The sequence below is a fragment of the Oryctolagus cuniculus genome, chromosome 1 (genome assembly GCF_051225735.1).
Source record: "Oryctolagus cuniculus isolate XC-2025 breed Fujian yellow rabbit chromosome 1, ASM5122573v1, whole genome shotgun sequence".
In the NCBI taxonomy this organism is placed as follows: Eukaryota; Metazoa; Chordata; class Mammalia; order Lagomorpha; family Leporidae; genus Oryctolagus; species Oryctolagus cuniculus.
Genome location: NC_142867.1, coordinates 5630584 through 5648811, shown reverse-complemented (window position 1 = coordinate 5648811; position 18228 = coordinate 5630584). Strand labels below are relative to the sequence as shown.

The 18228-nt window shown below is 55.1% G+C and overlaps 1 protein-coding gene across 1 annotated transcript in view; it reads left to right on the top strand.

Moving 5' to 3' along the window:
- The first annotated feature begins 10 nt into the window (after nucleotides 1-10).
- Nucleotides 11-18228, top strand: part of PACS1 (phosphofurin acidic cluster sorting protein 1) — a 159502-nt gene continuing 141284 nt past the window's right edge. Inside the window, exon 1 of the mRNA XM_089319588.1 lies at nucleotides 11-758. Within this exon, the coding sequence (XP_089175714.1) occupies nucleotides 406-758 (353 nt within the window). The 5' untranslated portion in view covers nucleotides 11-405. The remainder of the gene's footprint in view (nucleotides 759-18228) is intronic.

Genomic DNA, 18228 nt, shown 5'->3' with positions numbered 1-18228 from the left:
GGGGCTTCCGCTGGCGGGGCGGGGCGCGGCGGGCAGGAGAGCGCAGGATTGGGGCCGCCTCGGCCTCGCCGGGAGCGCGCGCAGCCCGCGGACCCGGGCCGCGCGGCGAGGGCGCGCGCCGGCAGCCCGCCCCGGCGCCCCGCCCCGCCCGGGCACGCCCACCCAGTGTCTCGGCGGCGCGAGCCGCAACAGGCGGCGGCGGGCGAGCGCGAGGACCGCGCGCCGCGAGGCCCCGCGCGTGCGTGCAGACTCGCTGGCGGCTCGCGCTCGGGCGGCGGGCTGAGGAGAGGCGCCGAGCCCCCGCCGCCGCCGCCGCCGCCGCCGCCGCCGCCGCGGGGGGAGCCCGGGAGCCGGCCCCCAGTCGCCTCGGTGCCCTCACCCCGCGCCGCTGCCGCTGGCCCAGCGATGGCGGAGCGCGCAGCCGCGGGCGGTGGTCCCGGAGGCGCCGGGGGCGGCAGCGGCCCGCGGGGCTCTGGGGTCGCCCAGTCCCCGCAGCAGCCGCCGCCGCCGCCGCCGCCGCAGCCGCCGCAGCAGCCGACGCCCCCCAAGCTGGCCCAGGCCACCTCGTCGTCGTCCTCCACCTCGGCGGCGGCTGCCTCGTCCTCGTCCTCGTCCACCTCCACCTCCATGGCCGTCGCGGTGGCCTCGGGCTCCGCCACTCCCGGCGGCCCGGGGCCAGGCCGCACTCCCGCGCCGGTGCAGATGAACCTGTACGCCACCTGGGAGGTGGACCGGAGCTCGTCCAGCTGCGTGCCCAGGTGAGCGGCGGCGGGGTGGGGCCGCGCTCCGGTCCCGGCGCCCCGGGGGCGCCCGCTGCTCCCCGGATCCGGGGACCCGCCCTCTGCGGCCGCTCGGGGCGCCGGTCCCCGCCGGGGGCTGAGCGGACGCGGCCTCGCCGGCGCCCCCGGGCTGTCCGCGCGCGGCGAGGGCTGGTCTGGGTCTGGCTTCGCTGGTGTGCTCGGCGTGGGCCGGAGCGGCTGACCCTTCCGGCTTCTGGTTGGCCTTGGCCGCACGCAGCCAGCGCGGGACTCCCTGCGTTTGTAGTTTGGGGTCCTTTCGCGTACGTTTCTCACCGCCTGCTCCCGGTAGCAACTTGGTCACCGGTGCTTCGTGCGCGAGATCACGGCTTGGTGCCTGCGCGCCGGCCGCTCCCCGGTCGGCTGGACCGGTCTGGAGGGAGACTTTCCCGGGCCTGGGGACGCTGTCGCGTTGTCACCTCTAAGCCGCGGTGGCCGTGTTGCCTGGGCGGTCTTGGGCTCTCTCCCTGCTCTTTATCCGGCCTGGGCAGACGCGCCGAGGGGGCCTTGCCGCCTCCACCCCCGGCTGTGTTTTGCACGGTTATCGAGTGTAGAAAGGGAGACGCCGAGCAGTCCTGGGTCCACGGAGCCCCTCCCGCCGCCACTTCCCTTCGCGGAGGTAAACACTGCGCTGTTGAGCTCATCGGTTCCCTTTCTTCTTTTTTTTTTTTTTTTTCTCCCAGCCCTCGTTTTACTATGTATATGCATCTCAAAATAGTATTTATTTCAGTTCTGAATGTTTTCTGAAGTTTCTATAAATGCTGTCGTACTGTCAGGTACCTCCGAAATGTTCTTGGAAAAAATGGAATTAAAAGATGATTTTGGTGCGAAAAACAATGTTGAAATCCATGCATGTGAGGAGTCTTCAAAAAGCTCATGGAAAAAGTGCATTCTAAAAACTAGATATTTGAACTTTCTTTTTGCAAATACATATTTAGATAGATATACATGAGGTTTGTTTATTCTGAATGGCAGAGTAACAGAGAGGGAGAGATGAGATCTTCCGTCTTCCGTCTGCTGGTTCACTCCCCAGATGGCCGCCACAGCCAGAGCTGGGCCAGGCCAGCGCCAGGAGCTGCGTCCGGTCTCCCACATGGGTGCAGGGCCCAAGCACCTGGGCCATGTTCCGCTGCTCTCGCAGGGAGCTGGATCAGAAGTGGAGCAGCCGGGATGTGAACTGGCGGCCGTATGGGATGCCGGCTGTACCTGCTGCGCTACGACGCTGGCCCCTGTTTGTGTGCTTTTTAAAAAGAAACATGAAGATATTCAGACTCTATTTTTTTTAATGATTTATTTACTTATTTGAAAGATAGGATGGAGGAGAGAGAGAGAGAGAGAGACAGAGAGAGAGAGGTCTTCCATCTGCTGGTTCACGTCCCACAGGGCTGCAGTGGTCAGGGGTGGGCCAGGCTGGAGCCAGGAGCCAGGAGCTGCATCCCGGTCTCCCACACGGGTGCAGGGCCCAAGCACCTGGGCCGTCCTCCACTGCTCCTGCAGGTGCGTGAGGAAGCTGGCTAGGAAGTGGAGCAGCCAGAACTGGTCCTCTGATAAAGTGCTGGGGGCAGCTTAGCTCACTGTGCCACAGTGCCGGCCCCTAAATACATCTTTTCAATCTACTTTGCATGGACTTTTTGGAGTCCCTCGTGTGTGTTATGTGACTTCAGTGTTTTCTGGTTTTTAATCCTGGGTCGGTGTTAAGCTTGTGAGTGACTGTTGTGTGGCAGCTGTGGTTTCACTACCGGGCAGTGTAGTGTGCAAGAACGGCTCACGGTTCGCAGGAAGGAACGTGGGGTGAGCCGTGGCCTGCGGGGTGCAGATCTGGAGGCTCCCTGGGCAGTGCCAGCCTCTCTCCTGCCTGTGGTCTTGTATTCCAGTGTTCACTGATTGACACTTTGTTTTTCCTCTGCCCTTCCTCAGGGAAATCAGGATCCACATTTGTTTAGTTGGCTTTGGCCAGAGCCCCAGCACAACACCGGGCCCAAGGGAGAGTCACTGAGGGATGCCGTCCTGTGGCTCCCGAGAGCCTCTCTTTGTCCTTCTGTGTCCAGCAGGCCCGTCTGTACTGCAGCATCGGGTCCCGCTCTCTCGGACATGAGACCACGGTGTCCCTTTGCCTGCGGGTCCCGGTCGGTCACATCTGTCTCTCTGGTGACATTTGGACAGTCGCCTCCGCTAGCATGAGCCGGCTGATAAGAAGTTGCAGCAGAGGGGCTTAGGTGACAGTCCCCAGTCGCCGCTGCCCTGAGATCCCGGTCACTGAGATCCCGGTCACTGCAATGGATTACCAGCCCGAGAAGCAGCCGGGGAGCCTGCCAAAGTGGCTGGTTGGGTTGCCACACGCAGGGAGCCTGCAGCTAGGGCACCGTTCCTGGCCGCCCCGGGGTGGGTCTGTGGTCCTGCTCTGCTTCTCCAGCCGGTGCCCGTGCCACCCTTGGGCTCCCTGGAGCCTGCTGCTGTGTCTTCAGGATGGAGCGGAGTGCCCTGCGGCCTGCTATTGGCCCTTCCGATGGTTAGAGTCTCCCGGTTGATTGCAGGTCTCCCGGGAGTACTTGTTCGCGTTGCTTAGACTCTGTTGGCAACTTGCAGCGCTCTGTGGGTGCAGGGTTGGTGTTCTCGTCCCGTGTAGCTGTAGCAGACACAGACGTGTGAGCAGTGGACACTGAAGGAGTGCGACAGGATTGTGGCCCTAGGGGCAGGTCCTATCCTGCCCTGTGCATCCTTATTCTATGCGTGAGGATGTTACGGCTGGCGTCTCTACCTGTGCCGAGAACTGGGCGTGCGCAGTCAAGTGTTAGGAAGGCCACTTTTCTTAGTGCTGGTAGAAATAGCATTTGCTTTAGGAAAAAAAAATACTGTTTCCTTTATTGGGTATTTAAATAAGGCCGGCCTGTGGCTGCTGCTCAGGTGTGCTTTCCTCTAACGTCTCCCGAATGCCTCCAGAATCACGCAGGTGCCGGGAATCACGCAGGTGCCGGGAATCACGCAGGTGCCGGGGCTCTAGGACTTGGGCAGCTTCTGCTGCTCTCCCAGGTGCATTAGGGAGCTGGATCGGAAGTGGAGCAGCCAGGACTCAAACCGGAGTCCATATGGGATGCCAGCACTTCGGGTGGCGGCTTAACCCGCTGTGCCACAGCGCTGTTCATTATTATTTTTAAGATTTATTTATTTGAAAGTCAGAGTTACACAGAAAGAGAGGCAGAGAGAGAGAGAGAGAGAGAGAGGTCTTCCATCTGCTGCTTCACTCCCCAGATGGCCATAACAGCTGGAGCTGTGCTGATCCAAAGCCAGGAGCCAGGAGCTTCTTCCGGGTCTCCCACACGGGTGCAGGGGCCCGAGGACTTGGGCCAGCTTCTGCTTTCCCAGGCCACAGCAGAGAGCTGGATCGGAAGTGGAGCAGCCGGGACTAGAACCAGTGCCCATGTGGGATGCCGGCTCTGCTGGCGGCAGTTTTACCTGCAGCGCCACAGCATTTTAAAGTCTTCATAGGTGAATAGCAAACCACAGTCGTCTTAAAATAGCTGAACTATTGTATTCATTGCCGTTGTCACCAGCTTTTAAAATGAAAGATGAGCGCAGTGCCCTTGATCAGGAAGTCAGACACTTCAGGAGGAAGGCGAAAAGAAGCCGGTTCCGTCAGCTGTGAAACGCAGTTGGTGTTCAAGATTCTGGGGGCTGGCGCTGCGCCGCAGTGGGTTACAGCTCTAGCCCACAGTGCCAGCGTCCCATAGGGGCAGCAGCTCGAGTCCCGGCTGCCCCACTTCCGATCCAGCTCCCTGCTAACGCGCCTGGGAAAGCGGAGGACCAGCCCAAGTGCTTGGACCCTGCACCCATGTGGGAGACCAGAGCAGCTCCTGGCTTAGGTCTGGCCTAGCTCCAGCAGTGCAGCCATTTGGGGAGTGAACCCGTGGATGGAATCTCTCTCTCTCAAACTTTGCCTTTCAAATACAGGAGTGAAACCTTCCTGTGCAAAAGCGTTGGGCCTCTGGAAGGTGTGCGTCGCTGAGTGAGGGTGCGGGGAGGTACTTCCCTGAGGGCTGCCGGGGGAGCAGGACGGCACCAGCAGGCCAGGCCCAGGCGTTGCTCTGTGTTCCGGCTGCTCACCAGGACGGGCTCTTCCTCCTCCTTGTTTTTGCGTTGATGAAGCAAATGTAAAACAGGATATACGGAGGCAGTGGAGAACGCACTTCTTAAATGAGAGCTACAGAGTAAGCGTAACGGAGGCAAGAAGAAAGCTGGTGGCCTCTCTGTTCTTTCCCCAGCAGTGAACCCTTGAGAGCATGTTTGTGCCTGAGGAGATCTGAGTTTGCGTGGTGAGCGTTGTGATGGCATAGCCTCTCTGTCAGGGTAACGCTATCCTCTGTCCCTGCGGACGCTCAGATTCCGCAGGTTAGAATGACTTTGGCAGAGGCCGTTTCACACGTATTGACTTACAGATCTCCTGGACACATTAGTGGTTATGTGATTTCTTTTTAAGCTGGTTTTCCAATTTTTTTTTTAAAGATTTATTTATTTATTTGAAAGGCAGAGTTACAGAGAGGTAGAGTCATAGGTGGGGCAGGGGGTAGGTCTTTCCTCTGCTGGTTCACTCCCCAAATGGCCACATCGGCTGGAACTGGGCCAGTCTGAAACCAGCAGCCAGGAGCCTCCTCCAGGTCTCCCACATGGATGCAGGGGCCCGGGCCATCTTCTGCTGCGTTCCCAGGCCACAGCAGAGAGCTGGATCAGAAGTGGAGCAGCCGGGACTGGAACCGGCCTATGTGGTTTGCTGCACCACAGCGCTGGCCCCAGAGTTTTCCAGTTCCTAAGCTAGGCCGTGAGCTGCCAGTGGGAGGTGTGAGCTGGAAATGTGTGGGCCCCTCCCCTCAGGCAGGTGTCCCTGTGTTGGCCTGGACGTGCAGGTATCGTAGGTCAGGAAGGTGTGGCGGGTCCTCGGCCTGGCTGTGTCTGTCCCGTCCTGGACGCCTCCGAGGGTCTACCACCGTCTGAGACTGACATGCAGTGAGTGTTGGCTGGTTTCCCAGCACGAGGTTTAGAGTGGAATCCAGGGCTTCCAAGTAAAATCAGAGTTTGAAGTTGGCCTTTCAGAGGCCTGCGCAAGGTGGTTGGGTTCTAGGCTGGGGAGCGCCGTCGGGACCCGCCTTCTCTGGCGCAGATCGGAGAATAACCGGGACAGCCCTCGCTCTTAGCCTCGGCGCGGAGGCACCGGCTCCAGGCGTCGCCCCTCACAGACGGATGCTGTGCAGCCTGCCTGGGGTGGGGGGAACCAGGGAAAGGCCCGAGTCGCAGCTCGGGGACTCCCCTCAAGGGCGGCTTCTGGCTTCTTTACCTGGGAAAGCCCAGCAGAGAAGCGAACAGATGACAGGTTGTTGTTGCTTAGCTTATATAACTTGTGGAGGATAGTTTTGTTTTCTTTTTAAATGCTCCTTTGGACCTTTAGTTGTGCGTTTTAAAGCTGTGCTGTTGGAGCCAGCGTTGTAGCATAAAGCTTGCACCTGCAACAGTGGCATCCCATATGGGCTCTGGTTCGAGACCCGGCTGCTCCACCTCCAGTCCAGCTCCTTGCTAATGGCCTGGGAAAAGCAGCAGAAGATGGCCAAAGTGTTTCGGTCCCTGCCACCCACGTGGGGGATACAGATGAAGGTCCTGGCTTCAGCTTGGCCCAGTGCTGGCCATTGCTACCACTTGGGGAGTGAACCAGTGGATGGAAGATCTCTGTTTCTGTCTCTGTCTCTCCCTCTCTGTCTCTGTCACTCTTTCAAAATAAATAAATAAATCTTAAAAAAAAGATCTAATACAGTAGCCACTAACCACCTGTGGCTGCTTAGATTAAGTAAAATAAAACTTTAAATTCACTTCCTCAGTTGCAGTAGCCCCAGTTCACGTCACGTGAGTGGCATGTGGCTAGTGGCTTCCATTGCATGCACTCTCTCTCTTTTTTAATGTTTATTTTCATCTACTAGAAAGGCAGACTGTCAGAGATTTTACATCTGCTGGTTCACTCCCCCGCATGCCTGTAGCAGGCAGGGCTGGGAGAGCCAGGAGCACCATCCAGGTCTCCCACGTGGGTAGCAGGGCCCAGGTACTTGTTCCATTACCTGCTGCTTCCCAGGTCCATTGGCAGGAAGCTGGATTGGAAGTAGGGTGGCTGGGGCTGAAACCAGGCACTGTGACAGGGATGCAGGCGTCACAGGTGGCGACCTAGGCTGCTGTGGTTGGCTCCCACCTGGGCCACAGGAGGCCCTGTAATACCTCACTGTTAGGAGAGAAAATGGCCCGCGTGTTTCTTCCATTAATATTCGTGGTTTCTGGAGAAAATATCTGCAAACTGTTCATCTGACAAGGGATTCCTATCTAGAACGTATAAGGAACTCAAACCACGTAACAGCGGAACAAATAGTCTGATTAAAAATGAATACACATTTCTCAAAAGAAGACATACAGGTGGCTGGCAGGTGCACAGAGAGACGCTTGACATCACGGTTGATCAGGGAGATGCAAGCAGAGCGCACAGGGAGACGTCAGCTCGCCCGGTCACCAAGGCTGTCATGCAGACGACAGTGTGGCAAGTGCTGGCAAAGGCGGGAGAAGGGGCCGCTAACCCACGACCGTTGGATGGTGAATTAGGGTGGCCGTCTGGAGAACGGTGTGAAGCGCTGGAAGTGGAAGTGCCGTGACCCAGCAGTCCCGCGAGTGGGCGTCTCTCCGGGGGAGGGGCTCAGCCCGTGGAGACGCCCCACTCCCTTGTGGTTGCAGCACGGTGCACAGCTGCCGAGGAGGGAATCAGTCCAGATGGTCATCAGCAGGTAGAAGGCCGAAGAGAACCTGCTGTACACGTGCAGCGAAGTGTTCCGTCAAGCAAGAGTGAAATTCTGTCATTTGCAGCAGAATGGATGAAATTGGAGGCTGTTATGTTGCGGGAGAAGTTGGGCAGGGAAAGACAGATACTGCGCGTCCTCACTGCCATGTGGGAGCTGGAGAAGTTGATCTCGGGAGCAGTGGCTGCGAGCTGGGGGGTGGAGGAGAGGGAGAGGGATGGTTAACAGGTGCCAGGGTGCAGGTGGGTAGGAGGAGCAACGCAGCAGAGTAACGGCGGCCTACAACTGTTAAATGCAAGTTTCAGAAGAGAGGCCTTTGAATGTTCCGAACACAAAGAAATGGTGAATTTAGATTAAGGTGGGGATATGCTAATTTACCCTGCTCTGATTGTTACACGGTGTATACATGTGTCCATGCCACACCATGCCCAGTAAATAGGTACCATTGCTATACATCTGTTAAAAACTGACTCGCTCTGTCTTTCCCTCTCTCTCTCTCTAACTCTGCCTTTCTTTTCTTCTTCTTCTTCTTCTTTTTTTTTTTTTTTTTAAGATTTATTTATTTACTTGAAAGTCAGAGTTACAGAGAGAGAGAAGGAGAGGTAGAGGTAGAGGTAGAGAGAGAGAGAGAGAGAGAGAGAGGTCTTCCATCCGCTGGTTCACTCCCCAACTGGCCATAATGGCTAGAGCTGGGCCAATCTGAAACTAGGAGCCAGGAGCTTCTTCTGGGTCTCCCACCTGGGTACAAGGGCCCAAGGACTGGAGCCATCTTCTACTGCCCTCCCAGGCCACAACTGAGAGCTGGATCTGAAGTGGAACAGCCGGGACTTGAACTGGCGCCCATATGGGATCCCGGCACTGCAGGCGGCAGCTTTACCCGCTACACCATAGCACCGGCCCCTTTTCTAATTCTTCTTCTTCTTTTTTTTTTTTTTTTTTTTTTAATTTGAAAGAGCTACAGAGAGAGAGCGAGAAAGGGAGAGAGAGAGCCTCTATCCGCTGGTTCACTCCCCAGATGGCCACAGTGACTGGGGCTGGGTCAGGCTGAAGCCAGGAGCCAGAAACCCCAGCCAGGTCTCCCATGTGAGTGGCAGGGGCCCAACACCTGGGCCATCCTCTGCTGCCCTTCCTAAGCCACCAACAGGGAGCTGGTGCAGAAGTGGAGTGGTCAGGACATGAACTGACACCCACATGCGATGCTGGCATAGCAGGCAGCGGCCTAACCCACTGTGCCCCTAACTCTGCCTTTTAAATGCATACATCCATACATATATACATTCATACATACGTGCCCTGAAAGAGTTGTGGGAGTTTTGTGTGTTTCTTTTTTTAATTTTTTTTTAAAGACAGAGAGGGGGAGGGGGAGGGGGAGGGGGGGGGAGGTCTTTCATCTGCTGATTCACTCCCCAGTTGGCTGCAACAGCTGGAGCTGTGCTCATCCTAAGCCAGGAGCCAGGAGCTTCCTCCGGGTTTCCCATGCGGGTGCAGGGGCCCAAGGACTTGGGCCATCTTCTGCTGCTTTCCCAGGCCATAGCTGAGAGTTGGATTGGAAGTAGAGCAGCTGGATCTTGAACTGGCACCCATATCCGATGTCGGCACTGCAGGCGGCAGCTTTACCCGCTACGCCACAGTGCTGGCCCCCAAAATGATTTTTTAAAAAAGATTTGTCAGACAGTTACAACAGCTGGAACTGGGCTGATCTGAAGCCAGGAGCTTCTTCCAGATCTCCAACATGGGTGCGGAGGCCCAAGGACTTGGGCCATCTTCTGCTGCTTTCCAGGTGCATTATGGAAAGTGGAGCAGCCCGGACTCGAATCAGTGCCCGTATGGGATGCCGACACACCAGGTGGCAGCTTTACCCACCACACTACAATGCTGGACACCGAAATTATTTTTAGATAATGGGATTGTGTGATTTTAATGTTTGTCCTCATTTTTTGGGGGTACTTTCTTTTCTTTTTTCTTTTCTTTTTTTTTTAAGAAGAGACAGAAAGGTCTTCCTTCCATTGGTTCACTCCCCAAATAGCTGCAATGGGTGGAGCTGTGCTGATCGGAAGCCAGGAGCTAGGAGCTTCTTCCTGGTCTCCCACGCGAATGCAAGAGCCCAAGGATGTGGGCCATCCTCCACTGCTTTCCCAGGCCATAGCAGAGAGCTGGATCAGAAGTGGAGCAGCCGGGACTAGAACTGGTGCCCATATGGGATGCCAGCGTCGCAGGCGCAGGATTAACCTGCTGTGCCATGGCGCTGGCCCCAAGGGGTAATTTCTAAAACTTGCGTAATAGCTGTATTGCAGACTAGTAAGTTATTTTTACAAGACTTATTTATTTGAAAGGCAAAGTAACGCACACACATGCGCACACACACAGTGACACACAGGTTGATCTTCACACCTGCTGGTTATGCTCCAGATGGCTGCAAAGCCAGGTCTGCGTCAGGCCAAAGCCAGGAGCCTGGAACTGCACTGGGTCTCCTGTGTGGGTAGCAGTGGCCGTAGCACTTGGGCCGTTCTCTGCTGCTTTCCCAGGTGAATCAGCAGCCGAGGCGGCTCCGGGGTGGGGTGGGGTGGTGGTGTTGGAAGTGCGGCTCACCCTGCTGCGTCGCTGTGCCGGCCTCGGTAAACGTTGTTTTACGGATCTTGACTCTGAGCACAGCACACTAATCACAACTGAGGTGTCATTCAGAGCAGTGAACTTTATGACTTTCAGGTTGTAATAAAGCTGTAAAAAAGTGCGTGTTGAATGAACACTGGGTGGGTGAGAAACGGGACCAGATTTGCACTGCGTTCACCGTCTTCTTCCTGGGTTCTGGAATTGCTTGTTCATCTTGATTGATAGTGAATGGAGAGTGTCCTGGACATTCTGCCCTGTGCATGGGTGATGACAGTGCGTTTGACGGTAGATTTATTTGTTTAATGGTTATGCAGACTGTTTTGAACTGTGAAGTTTTTTAGGTGGACTAAAGGTTAGAATATTCTGGGTTTAATTCTGTCTTCTGTTTCTCTGAGCCTGGGCACTGTCCTTCCTCCTGTCAGAGACGTCTCACCCTCGCTCTCCCAGCCGAGCCTGGGCGCTGTCCTCCCTCCTCTGAGAGACCTCTCACCCTCGCTCTCCCAGCCGAGCCTGGGTGCTGTCCTCCCTCCTGTCAGAGACCTCTCACCCTCGCTCTCCCAGCCAAGCCTGGGCGCTGTCCTCCCTCCTCTGAGAGACGTCTCACCCTCGCTCTCCCAGCCGAGCCTGGGCGCTGTCCTCCCTCCTGTCAGAGACGTCTCACCCTCGCTCTCCCAGCCGAGCCTGGGTGCTGTCCTCCCTCCTCTGAGAGACCTCTCACCCTCGCTCTCCCAGCCGAGCCTGGGTGCTGTCCTCCCTCCTGTCAGAGACCTCTCACCCTCGCTCTCCCAGCCGAGCCTGGGCGCTGTCCTCCCTCCTGTCAGAGACGTCTCACCCTCGCTCTCCCAGCCAAGCCTGGGTGCTGTCCTCCCTCCTGTCAGAGACATCTCACCCTCTCCCAGCCGAGCCTGGGCGCTGTCCTCCCTCCTGTCAGAGACGTCTCACCCTCGCTCTCCCAGCCGAGCCTGGGCGCTGTCCTCCCTCCTGTCAGAGACGTCTCACCCTCGCTCTCCCAGCTGAGCCTGGGTGCTGTCCTCCCTCCTGTAGGAGCATCCTCACCCTCGCTCTCCCAGCCAAGCCTGGGTGCTGTCCTCCCTCCTGTCAGAGACATCTCACCCTCACTCTCCCAGCCGAGCCTGGGTTCATCCTTCAGCCCGTTCAGTACTTTGAGCTCTGTGAGCTGGAGTTGCACGAGGCTGTACCGGGTTATCGGCAGAAACGCTCTTTAGAACTGTGTGCGCCTTAGAGATTCACTCTGTGTTTTCCAGTGACCGGGTATGAAGGAGGGGCGGGTCACCCTGGTTCCGCCGTGACGCTACCCCTGGCTCGTGGACGGCGTCCGTGCGTCTCAGAGCCTCGCCGAGAGCAGGCTCTCCCTGGCACACCTTGGGAACAGTCGGCAAATCAGTTGTCTCAGGGATTTTAGACTGGTTTCTGTGCTTAGATTTAGAAAAGCGTTTTTTCAGTTGTTCAAAACGTGTTTGTGTGTATTTCAGTTTTCTTTTGTTAAAAACATTCTTAGTAGAAGCTTTTTTAAAATAGTTTAAAACACAAAGGGCTTAGGCCATCAGTCATCGTTTGTTAGATGCCTCCCTTCCTTGTTTAAACACTCCAGATGGCTGAAGGGCTTAGGAAGCTTTTCTCCTCTGTTTTCTGGCACCTCCCACACACACTGCATCTACCAAAGTACTACAGAAAGTTCATGGAAAAATGGAATCCAAAGGTAAATTCATTTTGGTGCCAAAAAAAGAAAGCATCCTCGTCGTGCATCTGCCGTCCTCTGCCGCCGGTCTTGCAGAAGGCAGCGCCCGGCGACGGTGGAGAACAGGTCACATCTCCTCTCCTCCTCCCCATGACCTTTCAGCCAGCCAGCAGGTGCTGGGGTGTGTGCCCGTGAAGCCCTTGATTTCGGGAAGTTCACGTTAGGGGCGGAGGGGGAGGGGATAGGAGAGCCGTCAGACAGCTGTCCGTCACGCTCAGGAGAGCATCGCGAGGTGGCCCCTTAGCTTCTGCTGCCCGCCCTCCTGTCCTGGGCTCTGCGCAAGCTGTGCATAGGCGTGGTGCCCTGCCTTAAGGTTTTTTTTGTTTGTTTGTTTGTTTTTTTAAGATTTATTTATTTGAAAGGTGGAGTTACAGAGAGGCAAAAGCAGAGAGAGAGAGAGAGAGAGAGATCTATCTATCTATCTATCTATCTTCCATGTGCTGGTTCACTCCCCAGATGGCTGCAGCAGGCAGAGCTCGGCCAATCTGAAGCCAGGAGCCAGGAGTCTCTTCCTGGTCTCCCATGTGGGTGCAGGGGCCCAAGCACTTGGGCCATCTTCCACTGCTTTCCCAGGGCATAGCAGAGAGCTGGATCAGAAGTGGAGCAGCCAGGTCTCGAATTGGCACCCATATGGGATGCCAGCACTGCAGGCAGTGGCTTTACCCAGTATGCCACAGCGCCGGCCGTCTGAAGGCTTTGGCACTTCCCTCTATCTGGGAGGTTCTTCCTGGATCGGCACGTGGCTGCCCCCGGGTGTCACTCAGATCTCGGCTGGCCTACCTGCCTCCAAGGAGGGCTGGCCTTGCCTGCACAGCCCATGCTGGAAGTCCCTAAGGCTTCTTCATGTTACTTTTCATTGTCTGCAATAAAAGTGTTCATTTATTTAGTGACTTCAAGTACACTTGTCAAATTAGTGACGCTGATTTTTCATACGGTGCCTGTTTGTCGTGGTTGTTGAACAGGTATCTCTTCCCGTTCATCCATTTCAGGAATGTGTGTTGAGGTCTCCGTGCCCAGCACTGATGCGGGTGCCGAGCAAGCAGAGACAGACCGATGAGAATGTGCGTTCTCTCCCAGAGTCTGTGTTCTGGCGGTGGCAGCCAGGTGGTGGACAGGCAGGTGGTTAGGTCTGTGCTGAGTGGCCGGATAGGAGGACAGAGTGGGGAAGGCTCTGTGGACGGGGCTGGTGGGGGTGGCATCTGAGCTGATGCCCAGCGGGCTGAGGGCTGCAGTCTCCGTCAGGGGCGGGTGCTGCGAGTCCCCCTCTCAGAAGGGGAAACCGAGGCCCCAGGAGGGAAGACAGTTTTGTTAGGACCACACAGCTTAGAGGTGCGTGGAGCTGGGGCTTGTGTGGCACCCCAGGTCCTGTCTGGTTCTCGTGGTTGAGGGACAGCGTGCAGGAGCCTTGGTGAGCTGCTGTGTGCCCTACAGGCGGGTGGAGGCTGTGGGGCGCAGTGGCTGAGAGCGTGGCTTCTGAATCCACCGTTTGACATTTGTGTGACCTTGGGCAAGTTACTGAACCTCTCTGACGCGTCCATTTTCTCCTCTATAAAGCGGACACAGCGACTACCCCATCTCAGGGTTGTCATCAGGATGAAGTGAGACTCAGACGTGGTGGCTGCGTATGCGGCCCGCAGGAGCGCTGAGTGAACATTAGCTGTGACTGCTGCTGTCTTTCCTGCCAGTTCCATTTCTCTGTACCCCCCCCCCCCCCCCCATGAAACCTGCTTTCTAGGATCAGGGAGATCAGTCACAGGCTCATCTCAGGCACGGATCCTGCCACCCCCAGGCCGATCAGACCAGAAAGTCAGAGCGAAATATTTTGGTTTTGTGAAGCAGCGCTCGGGCAGGATCCTGTTTCTACATCCTGCTGCTTTGTGAGCGGAAGCCCGGGTGCAGGTCCCGCCTGCAAACCACAGCTTTGTTTTGAGCCGGCTTCACATGACAGCGTCCCTGTCGCACCTGCTGACTTCTTAGCCCTGCGTCGGCAGCCAGAGAGCGGCTGAACTGCCTGCCAGCCGCTCGTTGCCAGTGAGAGCTGACAGCTCTTGGAAAGCGGATACTCAGAGTTGGTATCTGTATCTTCTTTTCTCAAGTTTTTCTTTTTGTGCCTCAAAAACTGGTATTCCACTCTCAGAGGAGAAATGCGAGGCGTTTACAACCCCACCCGAAGCGCGTGGACTTCTGCGTGTGTGCTGACTTTCTCCTCTACAGATGGGACTGCTCGTCTGCTCATGAGTGTGTAAACCCACGTGCCTTCCTGGGAGTCTGGGTGTGATGAGGAATGGGGTCCTTGGTGTGGATGTTGGGGCTTAGGGAAGAATGAGGCATGTGGGATAGAATGACTTACTTTTTTTTTTTTTTTTAAGATTTATTCATTTATTTGAAAGTTAGAGATACAGAGAGGAAGAGGCATAGAGAGAGAGAGAGAGGTCTTCCATCTGCTGGGTCACTCCCCAGATGGCCGCAACAGCTGCGACTGGGCCAATCCGAAGCCAGGAGTCAGGAGCTTCTTACGGGTCTCTCATGTGGGTGCAGGGGTCCAAGGACTTGGGCCATCTTCCACTGCTTTCCCAGGCCATAGCAGAGAGCTGGATCGGAAGAGGAGCAGCCGGGACTCAAACCAGTGCACATGTGGCGGCAGCTGGAGGCTTAACCTAAAACGCTGGTCCAATGTTTACTTTTTTACTTCTGTTTTTCTTTGCCCGTGTTGCTGTCAGCGTGCTCTCTTAAATGGACGGAAGAACCTGATAGTTGAAAATGTTAAGAAGGAATTGGGGGACGGTGTTGTGGCCCAGCGGGTTAAGCCGCCACCTGCAACACTGGCATCCTATACCAGAGCGCCCGTTTGAGTTCTGGCTGCCCCACATCAATCCAGCTCCCTGCTGATGTGCCTGGGAAGGCAGTGGCTGATGGCCTGAGCGCGTGGGCCTTTGCCACCCACGTGGGAGACCCACATGGAGTTGCTGACCCCTGGCCCGGCCCTGGCCCGGCAGATGGAAGAGCTTTCTCTCTCTCCCCCTCTCTCTCTGTAACTCTGCATTTATTTCCAAAAAATGAAAGTGAGTGGGCCCTGAGTATGAGGCAAGAAGTAACCAGCAGAATAATCTGAAAGCTTTAGGGTCAGGGTCAGGGTCAGGGGTGTTTTTGGGGTGAAGAAGAAAAATGCTTGCTTTTCTCTTGGTCTGGATTTTGCTGTCCTGGTTGGGCCCGGGAAGGTGTTTAATTTCTGAAATCTTAGGGAGTCAAAAATCCTGTCGAAGAGACATTGAGAGATACAAAGCAAGTTTTGTGTTGGGGTTGGAGCGCTGCAGTATGCCTGGTTAAATTTGGTTGAGCCCCTGTGGGCAAGTCATTTTTTTTCCCCTGATATATTAAAGTGAGGGTACTTACTTTTTTTTTTTAACCTCACTGATTTGTTATGAAGGGAAGAAAACGCATATAAGGTATTGGAGCATGTGTTCATGGAAATCACTCACATCTTTGGGTAGTGTCAGTGAAACCATGAACATGACAGTGTATATTTCCACCACAGTAGCCCTGATTCTTATTAGTCATCATTTGTGTTGTCTTCACAAGTAGGTTTTTTGTTTTTGTACTCTGAGCTCATAGACAATGGAATGTGCCAGTGTATTATACTGTAGGCCTATTGTTGAATAAAATTGACACCTCAAAATGGAAAAATGTGGAATGCAGTCCAGCATTCTGTCCTCTCTGGCGTGCACCACTTTTACTGTGGATGAAAGTGCATAAGCAGCTCTGAGACCAGGGTCCTCTGGGAACATGGAAACTCTTGTGGCTGTTAATGGGTTTAATTGTATTTCCTCTCTGCCACCAAAATGTGCCATAAATTTGTTTATGCCCTTGCCTTTAATGGGGAGAACTGTTCATGGAATGTGTGTAATAGTATTATTGCTTTGTTTCTATTACTTGGAGACTCCTCTGTCTTTCCCTTAAAATAAACACGGAAAAGGATTGCCCGTTAATCCCTTTGGCCGAGTTTCCCTTCTTTGGAGAAAAAGGAAGGCATCATCTCACTGCGGACGCGAGCTGGGGCTGGACGTGGGCACGGCCTCCCCCATCTCGGCTGGGGCCATGCCCTGTTGACTGACGTCCACGAGGGCTGACCGGTCGGGCGGCCTCAGTGTGGTGAGGCTTCATGTTCTTAAAGTCCATTTAAGTGAACATTATAGGAGAATGTTTAGGGTGAAGGCTCCATCTGGTTTTTGTCCTTTATGTATTTCCTCCTATTATTATAACTGCTGTAATATCTTTAGATGCCAGAAATGCCTTGACTTTAACATTTGATTTCTCATTTGGCCTTACCCCTCTGTGTGGGTTTGGATAAGGCCGTGCAACTTCACCTCCCTCTGCCTGGTTCACTCGTTTAGTCAGAAGACACTGAGCATGGACGGGTTATGTGCCAGTCACTGTAAAATGTGCCGGAAACAAAACGGGCAAAGGAGCTTGCCTCCTATGGACCCGGCCGGTGGCAGATAGTGAACGAGTGAGTGAGCCAATGGTAGGGTGGGGTCGGTGGACAGGAAGTGAGAGTGTTACAGTTTTAAACAGTGGTCTAGAAAGCCCTCAGAGACGCTGGGCAGGCCACATGGGGACGTGTTTATGCCAAGTGCATTTTATGGGAAGGACCTTCTTGGCAGAGAGAACAGGAAGCGCTGGTGGGTTCCAGGAACATCCATGAGGCCACGTGGCTGAAGCCAAGTGACTGAGGGAGAGGTAACAGGAGATGAAATCAGAGAATTAAAGGGACAAATCTTGTAGGCCGTTAGGGGACTCTGGCTTTGACCTTGAGTTAGACTAGAAGCCACTGGGGTTCTGAGCCGAAGAAGAGACGTGACAGCATCTTCCATCTTGCCTGCCGCATGTGCTGAAAGCCTGTGGGATGGGTGGCTGTTGTGATGAGCCCAGGGGAGCTGAAGTTGGCCTGGGAGGGGTGGGTGGAGCCGACAGAGTGGTCAGATCCAGGGTAGGTTTTCAAGCCTAAAGACTTTGCTTATGGACTGGATTTTTTTTTTTTTTTTTAAGATTTATTTATTTTGAAAGAGAGAGAGGAAGAGACACAGAGAAAGAGCTCTGTTTTCTGGCCACAACAGCCAGCACTGGGCCAGGCTGAAGCCAGGAGCCAGGAGCTCCATCCAGGTCTCCCACGTGGGCGCAGGGCCCCAGATACGTGGGCCACCTTCCGCTGCTTTTCCCAGGCGCGTCAGCAGGGAGCTGGGTTTGAAGTGGAGCAGCTGGGACTCGAGCGGGTGCCCATGTGGGATGCTGGCGTCACAGGCGGCAGCTTTACCTGCCACGCCGCAGCCCTGGCCCCAGCGAATTGGATTTGAGGTGTGACAGAAGCCAAGGATTTAAGGGTGACTCCAACATTTCATGTCACTTCTTTGTGTCTATTTTCTGTTTTCTTGTTAAAAATCATTGTCGACTGGTGTCATCTTTTTGTCCTGGTGACTTTATGTGGGAACAGGATCTGTCCAGCAGAGCTCTTGAAGGAGTTTGTTTCCACTTCGGCTAAGTTGTCATTAAGTGCAAATAAATTTAAGAGTTCATCGGACGGTGAAATGACCGATAGGCTGGCTTCTGATCTGTTGAAACCTAAGTGACTGGTTCTATGCTGCAAGCCGTGATGGAGCTGTCGGAGCAGCTGTGTCGGCGTCCCTGGTCTGCTGCTGCCCTTGCTCTCCGCTGTCTCCTCTGGTCCTGGCTTAGTTGACGGCTTTGGAAGAGGGATCTATTGCAAGAGCCACTGGGTACTGTAGCCTGTGTCCTTTGCCACCCAGTGGAATTGGAGAGTCAGATCCACACTAGCGAATGGCTGGCTAGCTGTGGTGGACAGACCGTCTGCGCTCCCCAGGGGCTGCTCGGTAAGGAGGAACCCTGCTGCAGAATGATAGGATTTGTGTAATCTTGAAGGTGGAGCTATTTTGAAAAGTGACAAAAATAATGGAGCGCTTTGCTTGTGAATGCCACTCGGGCCCTCTGGATTCAGAGGGAGAGGAGGAGGACCCGGATTCCACTTCTGAGCCGTCTTTCCCTCTCGTTCTGCTCCCCGGGGCTGCGTCGAGCCGCCGGTTGATACACGTAGGTGATTGCTCTTGAAAATGGCGCTGGGTTCGTGTTCTCACGGTTTAGCGGTGTGTCGCTTGGGAGTCGGATGATGTGAGCAGCATGAAAGGACAGTCACCAAGTTCCAGAATTAGCGTCCTCGTTACAGTTTTCATGCTGG